At 64.2% G+C, this 9,119-nt stretch overlaps 1 protein-coding gene across 1 annotated transcript; it reads left to right on the top strand.

The window, feature by feature from the left end:
• Nucleotides 1-175: 175 nt before the first annotated feature.
• TESC (tescalcin) lies at nt 176-6,792 on the top strand. The gene is made up of 8 exons (XM_058851377.1): nt 176-363; nt 3,641-3,710; nt 4,840-4,920; nt 5,138-5,277; nt 5,350-5,411; nt 5,483-5,590; nt 5,962-6,009; nt 6,501-6,792. Exons 1-8 carry the CDS (start codon nt 306-308, stop codon nt 6,576-6,578), a joined length of 645 nt encoding a protein of 214 aa, XP_058707360.1. The 5' UTR covers nt 176-305; the 3' UTR covers nt 6,579-6,792.
• Nucleotides 6,793-9,119: the final 2,327 nt, after the last annotated feature.

Below are 9,119 nucleotides of genomic sequence, written 5' to 3'. Positions count from 1 at the left end.
CCGGCATCCACGGGGGCAGCTCCGGAACCGGGGGCAGCTCCGGAACCGGGGGCAGCTCCAGAGCCGGGGGCAGCTCCGGAACCAGGGGCAGCTCCAGAGCCGGGGCTCCCGGTGCCCGCAGCCGCTGCCGGGGCTGTCCCCGCTGCCGGAGGGTGCCACCCCCGCGGTCCCTGCGCTGGCTCTGGGCGGGGGCTCGCAGGGACCCGGGGCCGCCGCGCCGCCGCCGCCTCCCCGCCGCGCCCGCCCTTAAAAGCGGCGGCGGCTCCGGTGCAGCGCCCGCGGCGCCGCTCCCGGCACGGCCCGGGATGGGCTCCGCGCACTCCGTGCCCGCCGAGATGCGGGAGCTGGCGGACAGGACGGGCTGTGAGTACCGGGGACCCGCGGGCACCTCGGCCGGGCGCTGCCATCCCCACCGCACCCCACCCAGCCCGGAGGGGACACGGGGACCGGCCCGGAGGTGACACCGCACCCGCGGGGCTGCGGGAGGTGTCACCCGGGGCCGCGGTTGGCGCACGGGAAATGTCACCTGCGTGGCCGGGGGGCTGCAGGAGGCGACGCTGGAGCACGGGAGGGGGATGCAGGACGTGTCGTGCCACCCGCGGGGAGGATGCAGGAAATGTCACTCGGGAAGGGTGCAGAGGTGTCAGCTGGGGTGGCGGGGAGCAGGCTGTGACACGCGGGGCGTGGAGCGGGGGCAGGGGATAAGAGGGGAGGGTGTAGGGCTGTCACCAGAGGTGCCAGCATGTCACCCCGGGCCAGCAGCCGCGTCCCCGGTGCCACAAAGCCGGGAGTGGAGCGGTCACACGTGCGAGCCCCGGCCGGGCTCTGCCCACCCGCGCCACCGAGCAGGAATTGTCCCCGCACCCTGCCCCGGAGCCAGGCGGTGCTTCGGGATGGAGGGAGCAGCAGGGAAGGGAGCAGGGACACGGCCCAGGGCTCCCCGAGGGGCCGGGCTGTGGGACGGGGCTGGGAAGTGTCACCGCTCCGGGCACGGGGTCCGGGGTGATCCCCCCTGGATCCCCCAGCCCCGGCCGTGCTGAGCCGCTGCCATGCAGGGAGGGCTGAGGGGCAGCTCTGCCACGGCCAAAGGGGCTGTGGGGGCCCAGAAGCTCCGGGAATGTCCCCAGGGCCGCTGCTGCTCCTGGGATCGCGCCTGTCTCCCTTCATCCCTGCTCCCCAGGGAGGGCTGAGCCCCCCGCACCCCTCCGAGCACCCCGGGGCACAGCCGGGAGCTTGGGGAGCCCGCGGGGTGCCAGCCCAGGGCAGGAGGAGGATCCTGGGGAATCTCCTGGCCCGGTGACCCTGCAGCACAGGCGGCACCTGTGGTTACCGACACCTGCCCCGGTGCCCCGGGAATCACCCCCAGGGAAAGGTTTGCGAGGGCAGCACCCAAAAATCTCATTGAAACCAGAGGAGGGAGGGCAGGGGGAGCCCAGAACTCCAAGCCACGACTGGGGAGCTCTCCGTGGTATTCACGGGGCTCCCACTGTGCTGTGGCTGCTGCCAAAATCCCTGGGGATTCAGGGGATTTACAGCCCTGCTGCTGCGGTCCCACCTCTGCAGCCGCCCTGGGTGCCGTGGGAGGAGCAGGGACAGGGCAGAGACACCCGGAGGTGCCCGGGGCTGTTCCTTTGCCTTTCCCCCGTGGAAGGGCGCCCTGAGGGGCTGCTCGGGGCCGTTCCCCTCCCTCCCTCGCTCCGTGTGCTCCATCCCAAAGCTGCAGCAGCCTCTGTCCGGGGTGAAGTGATGGTTCCCTGCAGCCAGGCTGGTCCCACAGCGTGGGCTGAGCCCCGCAGAGCCCCTTCCCTTTGCTCAGGCAGCACAAACCACGCAGGGATGGGAACAGCAAGCCCAGCTCCCTTTGGTTTAAATCCCATTTTTCCCCCATTAGTGGAGGCTGCCGTGCTTGGACACGGGCCTGCAGCATCAGGATGCTTCTCAGGGATACGAGCAGCCTCTACTGCCCTTGAGCCAGCCCTTCTTCCAGCAAAGCTTTTGCCTTTTCTGCAGATTCTCCCTTTTTTTTCCCGGAAAGCAGCCAAGAGCTGCCACCTTTACAGGACAGAGAGATGCTGGGAGACCCGGCCTGAGAGACCTGGGAATGGGGAAAGAGGGAGGAGAAGCCTCATCCAGCCCTTCAGGGCTGGCCCAGCCATGAGCATCCAGCCACTGAGCCCAGCTCTTTCTCCTCTTGGTGCCTGGGACATTTTTCTGAGAGATCAAAGCTTTTTGCTGTGCACCCAAGTCCCAGATGCTGAAGGCTTGGTGGCCCAGCTGCTCCCATGGTGACAGTGATGTCGTCAAGGCAGAGAGTCAAAGGTCACTTCTCCATGGCCAAAATTGGAAAGCAAAGTCCGGGAAAGTTTCCGTGGGTGGGTGTGGACAGCAGCAGAGCAGCGGCCAGGCGGGACTGGGGGAGAAAACATCGATGGATGGATCTGTGGGGACAGGATCCTCCTCACCTGGGAGCCACTGGGGTCAGGGGGATAAAGGGGGATTGAAGGCCATCCTGGGAAGGTGCTGGTGAGATCCAGGCAGGCCCAGGGCCCCAGGCCCCAGCCCAGCTGGGATTTCCAGGCTGTTACCAGAGGGCTGTGAAGGCTCAGCCCCGCTGATCAATAGGGTTGCTATTTCCAGGCTGTGAAGCAGCAGTAGGGAAAGAAAAGGACATTATTTAAACATCATAAAAGGCAGCGAGGGAGGCAGCTCAGCTCAGCTCTGACCCTGCTGTCTCGCTGCAATTAACCCTTTGCAACCCCCCAGCGATATTTTAATGTGGTTTTGTGTCTCCCCACAATGCCAGCAGTGGCTGAATTGCAGCTGCTGGTGCAGCCGGGGCTGCAGGAGCCCCTGGGTGCAGCTGGTGCCCAGCCAGACTCCCCCAGCTCACACAGCTCCAGAGCACTTCCCTGGCTCCTGCCTGTATTTGCACAAGAGTCAGGCTCTGGGGGTTAAAGCTTGGTTACAGCCCCTGGAGAGCAGCCAGGGAAGATAAACTCACCTTTGCCAGGGGACCAGGGCAGTGGGGAGGTGCTGCTGAGCCCCAGCGCCCGAGGGGCTCAAAGGGAGCTGCTGGTCCCCCCTTGCAGCCCTGCCCCAGGATGAGCTTGGTGCATCCCCGGGGCAGAGCCCACCCTAAAGGTTTGTGGTTCCCCCTGAGCAGCAGTTTCAAAGCCAGGCGTTGATTTTGGGGTGCTGCTGTGCCCCCTCTGTGTCCTGTCCTCCTCCCTGGCAAAGGGAAGGTCGCTGCTGTCAGGATTTCTGACCCCAGAGTTATTTCCTGCAGCAGCCGTGGCAGCGATGTCCTGGGGCAGGGGGAGAGGAACTCCCTGGGCACAACAACCCCAAAAGAAATGTCACCCTGTTCCGAGGGCACTGAGGATCCTGAGCTGCACCCACTGTGCCATTCCCTGCCACGCTGGGATCTCCTGCAGGGGCTGCACCGGCCTTGGCACCGTCCCTGCAGCCAGCCCGGGGCACCGGGACCCGGACAGGGCTGGCACAAGGGACGTGGGGTGGCACAGCCGTGCCCAGGAGTGCCCAGGAGTGCCCAGGACCCGGCCCCACCGCTGGGGCTGTGGGGCGGGCACAGGGGGTGTCCCCAGGGCTCAACCCCGGCACCTCTGTCCTTTCCCCGCAGTCACCTCGGAGCAGATCGAGCACCTGCACCGGCGCTTCAAACAGCTCAGCCAGGACCAGCTCACCATCCGGTACGGAACACCCTGCCCCACGGAAAATCCTGCCCCATGGCACATCCTGACCCACTGCAAATCCTGACCCATGGCAAACCCTGCCCCATAGCAAACCCTGCCCCATGGAAAATCCTGCCCCACGGCAAACCCTGCCCCATGGCAAACCCTGCCCCATGGCAAACCCTGCCCCACTGCAAACCCTGCCCCATGGCAAACCCTGCCCCACTGCAAACCCTGCCCCACGGCAAATCCTGACCCATGGCAAACCCTGCCCCATGGCAAACCCTGCCCCACTGCAAATCCTGCCCCACTGCAAATCCTGCCCCATGGCAAATCCTGCCCCACAGCAAATCCTGCCCCACTGCAAATCCTGCCCCACTGCAAATCCTGCCCCATGGCAAATCCTGCCCCACAGCAAATCCTGCCCCACTGCAACTCCTGCCCCACTGCAGCTCCAGCCCCACTGCAGCTCCTGCCCCACTGCAGCTCCAGCCCCACCCATTGCATCTCCCCTCCCCTCCCCGGCTCCCCGGTGCCAGCCCAGGGCTGGGAGCCGAGTCCATCCCAGCCATCCCCAGCCCCGCTGGGCCGGCCTGGCCTCGCAGACATCCCAAGGGAAAACACGGCCGGGGCACTCCTGACGAACATCGCATCACCCCCAGCTTTAAATTCACTTTTGGGGAGGGAAGGGAGGGTGGAAGTGGCTCCTGTCCCTCTCCGCGGTGGCTGCGCAGGGAATTGACAGCCCCGAGCTGCTCCCTCCTCCCGGGTCATTTCTCGGCTCCTTTGCTTTATAAATCGTGGAGGGCAAATGCCCGAAGCTGAGGGGAGGCTGGACAGCAGGATTTCCTTCCTGTGCCTTGTTGAGCCCTGTTTGAGGCCTTTTTCCTGGGAAAACAGAAATCCAGGGCAGGTGGAGCCGTGCAAAGGGCCCCGGTGACATCCCAAGAGCTTCCCAAAGACCCATTTTAGTGGGAAAAAATCCCTGAGCACAGACTTGCTCCCAGTCTGAAGGGAGGCAAAAAGGGGTTTTTACCCAAAACCTCGTTATTTTTCCGTGGTTGCTTTGGAAGGAAGGGTCTGGCAGTGGCTGCCAGAGCCTCTCCCTCCTCCCTGTCCCCCTCACGCTCTCGCTGTCCCTTTGCAGCAAGGAGAACTTTGACAGCATTCCCGACCTGGAGTTCAACCCCATCAGGGGGAAAATCGTCCACGCCTTTTTTGACAAGCGGTGAGAACCCCCCAGCAGGCAGGGAGGGATGAATTCTCCTCTGGAAAACGGGATGGGGCCGCGCAAGGATCTTCTCCCTAAAGGCGGGGGTGGAACCAGGAGGAAAATGAGATATTGAAGCTGAATCTTAGGGACCAAGCAGTCCCAAAGCTTTGCTGGGGGGTGTGAGGGGCTCTGGCTGGGGGCTCCCCATCACCGAGGGCTCCGGTTTCCCCAGGAACCTGCGGCAGGAGTCGGACGGGCTGGCGGATGAGATAAACTTCGAGGATTTCCTGACCATCATGTCCTACTTCAGACCCATCGAGATGAACATGGACGAGGAGCAGCTCGACCGCTTCCGGAAGGAGAAGCTGAAATGTGAGCCCTTCCCAGAGCCCGGGGTTTGGGGTGGTGGGAAGGGGCTGCCCTGACCCCGCCGTCTCCTCCCAGTCCTGTTCCACATGTACGACTCGGACCACGACGGGAAGATCACGCTGCAGGAATACAGAAATGTAACGTGGGCTCCCTCCTGCCCCCAGCCCCCCAAATCCCCGGGCCTGGAGCTGACCCCTGTGCCTTGCAGGTGGTGGAGGAGCTGCTGTCAGGGAACCCCCACCTGGAGAAGGAATCAGCTCGCTCCATCGCCGACGGGGCCATGATGGAGGCTGCCAGCATCTGTGTGGGACAAATGGTGGGAGCCCGCGCTGGGAGCCGCGTCCCTGCCCTGCTGTGCCACCACAAACCGGGCTGGAAGGTGGCCCTGATCCCCAGGGCACCTCCCTGCCCCACGGCTGCTTTGGCTGGAGATGTTTTTGCAGGCAGCAGCTTCCAGGGTTGGTGGTAGCTGGTGAGGAGGGGGATCCCGTGAGGCCCCATCCTTCCTGCTCATGGAAAAGGCCGTGGGGGTTTGGAACCCAGTTTTGGGCTGGCCACGGGGTCCAGGGCAGGGCCAGCACTGGGAAGCCATGGGACACGTGTCCCTCAGCCCCAGGGGACATCCCTGGGCCACCCCTTCCCCATCACCCCGGGACAGCTGCGATCTTTCCTCTCTCACCGCGACAGGGCCCGGACCAGGTGTACGAGGGCATCACCTTCGAGGATTTCCTTAAGGTCAGGGACATCTCTGCTCGTGTCCCCAGGAGGAGGGACCGGGGGGGACACAGGGACGGGGAGACACAGGGGCAGGGGAGGGACACAGGGACAGGGGGACACAGGGACAGGGAGGGGACACAGGGACGGGGGAGGGACACAGGGACAGGGGGACACAGGGACAGGGAGGGGACACAGGGACGGGGGAGGGACACAGGGACAGGGGGACACAGGGACAGGGAGGGGACACAGGGACGGGGGAGGGACACAGGGACAGGGGGACACAGGGACAGGGGGACACAGGGACAGGGGGACACAGGGACAGGGGAGGGACACAGGGACAGGGGGACACAGGGACAGGGGGACACAGGGACAGGGGAGGGACACAGGGACAGGGGAGGGACACAGGGACAGGGAGGGGACACAGAGACAGGGAGGGGACACAGGGACAGGGGAGGGACACAGGGACCAGGGGAAGGCTCCTGGCCCCGCTCAGCCCCATCCCCTGGCAGATGTGGCAGGGCATCGACATCGAGACCAAGATGCACGTCCGCTTCCTCAACGTGGACACCATCGCTCACTGCTACTGAGGAGGGGCAGCAGCAGGACGAGGAGCAAGAGGAGCACAAGGAGGATGAAGAGGAGGATGAAGAAGAGGAAGAGGAGCCAGCAGCAGCTCCATGTCCTGGCACCTGGCTCCCAGCCCCACGGCTCTGCCCCGCTGTTCCACGCCGGGGCTGCCCTCTGCAATCTAGAAACATCAGAGGCTTTTATCTGTAATAAAAGATATTTCTCTTTTTAGTCCTCGCTGAGAAACGCTCTGTCCATCCATCCCTCCATGGTGGAGCGTCTCCCTGAGCAGAAATCCTCCACAAATCCCGGTTGCCCATAAATCTGGATTTATGGGGGGAAGGAGCTGCCCGGCTTGGGCCGATCCCGGGCGGTGGGGAGAGGCAGAGATGGGGATGCTGAAGGGCAGGAGGTGACGGCAGCACCCTCAGCACCTGCCAGAACAACCACATCCCGCTCTGCATCCCACAGGGAAGGTGGTGCCAGCGGCACAGGGAATGTTCCCGGTTTAACCCCGCAGCGGCTCCCCCGGCTGTGGCTGCCGGGAGGGACCGGGGCAGGAGGGAGCGGGGCCGTGGGGTCCTGGCAGCCACAGGGAGCGGGGCCGTGGCTCCTGTAGCCAGGAGGGAGCGGGGCCGTGGGGTCCTGGCAGCCACAGGGAGCGGGGCCGTGGGGTCCTGGCAGCCGGGAGGGAGCGGGGCCGTGGGGTCCTGGCAGCCACAGGGAGCGGGGCCGTGGGGTCCTGGCAGCCACAGGGAGCGGGGCCGTGGGGTCCTGGCAGCCACAGGGAGCGGGGCCGTGGGGTCCTGGCAGCCACAGGGAGCGGGGCCGTGGCTCCTGTAGCCAGGAGAGAGCGGGGCCGTGGGGTCCTGTAGCCAGGAGGGACCGGGGCCGTGGCTCCTGTAGCCAGGTGGCTCCTGCCCCCACATGTTCCCGACACTGGGGTTGTTTACTGGTGTTAATAACGGGATGGCTCCAGGCGGGTTTCTGTCTCTAAGGCAGCCTGAGCTGGGGAGGGAGGGAGGGAGAGGAAAAAGGGCAATGGCTATTTTTAGAAAAGCAGGGAAGATTTATTTATCAAAAAATGGCTTTCCCCGGTGTCAGGAGCAGGCGATGGGAGGCAGAGCAGGCAGGTGAGGGGCTGGGGGGGTGCGGAGCCCCCGCCCTGCTGTGCCCCCTCCTTCCCAGAGCATCCCTGGCTCGGGAACTCTTTCTCCTTCTTTTCCACGTTATTGGGGGGCTCTGCTCAGGGTCCCCACAGAAGGGCTCGTTCAGGGCTCCAAACCCTCCGAAGTCCCCGGGTCCTTTCAGAGCCACTGGAGCTCAGCCTGGAGCGGCTCCCGGAGCCGGGGAAGGAGGGGAGGAGAGCCCTGCCCTGCAATCCCAGCCCCAGGGACCCGCGGGATGGAACCATCCCATCTCTGAGCTGGGAATGGACCAGAGCTGTGGGACAGAGCTGGGAATGGTTTGGAGCTGTGGGGACAGAGCTGGGAATGGTTTGGAGCTGTGGGGACAGAGCTGGGAATGGCCTGGAGCTGTGGGGACAGAGCTGGGAATGGTCTGGAGCTGTGGGGACAGAGCTGGGAATGGCCTGGAGCTGTGGGACAGAGCTGGGAATGGTCTGGAGCTGTGGGGACAGAGCTGGGAATGATCTGGAGCTGTGGGGACAGAGCTGGGAATGATCTGGAGCTGTGGGGACAGAGCTGGGAATGATCTGGAGCTGTGGGGACAGAGCTGGGAATGATCTGGAGCTGTGGGGACAGAGCTGCCCGTGCCTCTGGGGCTGGTTTGGGGTTTGGGAGCTGGGGCTGGGCCAGGTGGGGACAGTGCTGGGTTTGGGAGGGGAGCTGGGGATGGAGATCCCAGCTCTGCTTCCTTACAGAGGCTGCAGGACCATCCCACTCCCCAGTCCGTGCTCCAGTCACAGCCCTGGGTGCCTGCAGGGTCCTTTTCTGCCCCCAAAGCCCCAGCTGGAGCTGCAGGGGTTAACACCAGATCAGGGTCCCCCTCCACACCCCAAGCTCCTGGAGGAATCATCCCGGAGGATCCACACCAGCACGGGCTGGGGCAGGGAAGTGGAGGCCAGGAGGAGTGGAGAGGATGATGAGAGCTCAGTTATTATCCCCTGAGTTAATTAGCTGCCCCCTAAGTGGCAATCAAAGTGTGGGAGGTCGGGAAACTGAGGCAGGACCCAACACAAACCGGCTGCAGCGTTTTCCCTTTGCTCCTGCTGGGAATTCTCCGTGGGAAATGGGATGAGTGGAGAGCAGGAGGGAGGGTTTGAGCCTGATCCTCATCCCAGCAAAGGGACGGAGGTGCAGAGCCCCAGGGATGGGCAGGAGCATCACTCCAGCACAACACGGTGCTGATGTTACACACAGCAAACCCCAGCAAGACCAGGATAATAATCCTGAAAATCACAGGAAAATCTGGCAGAGCCCCGGGAAACCTGGCAAGGGCAACACTTCCACCACAGCAAAATCCTGCAAAGCCCAGAGTGTTCCAGCAGGGATAATGGCTCTGGATAATGGCTCTGTTGTGGGGCCAGGACACAGCCCTGG

The sequence above is a fragment of the Poecile atricapillus genome, chromosome 16, assembly GCF_030490865.1.
Source record: "Poecile atricapillus isolate bPoeAtr1 chromosome 16, bPoeAtr1.hap1, whole genome shotgun sequence".
Classification (NCBI taxonomy): Eukaryota; Metazoa; Chordata; class Aves; order Passeriformes; family Paridae; genus Poecile; species Poecile atricapillus.
The sequence above is the reverse complement of the archived record's forward strand: the minus strand, read 5'-3'. Positions and strand labels throughout refer to the sequence as shown.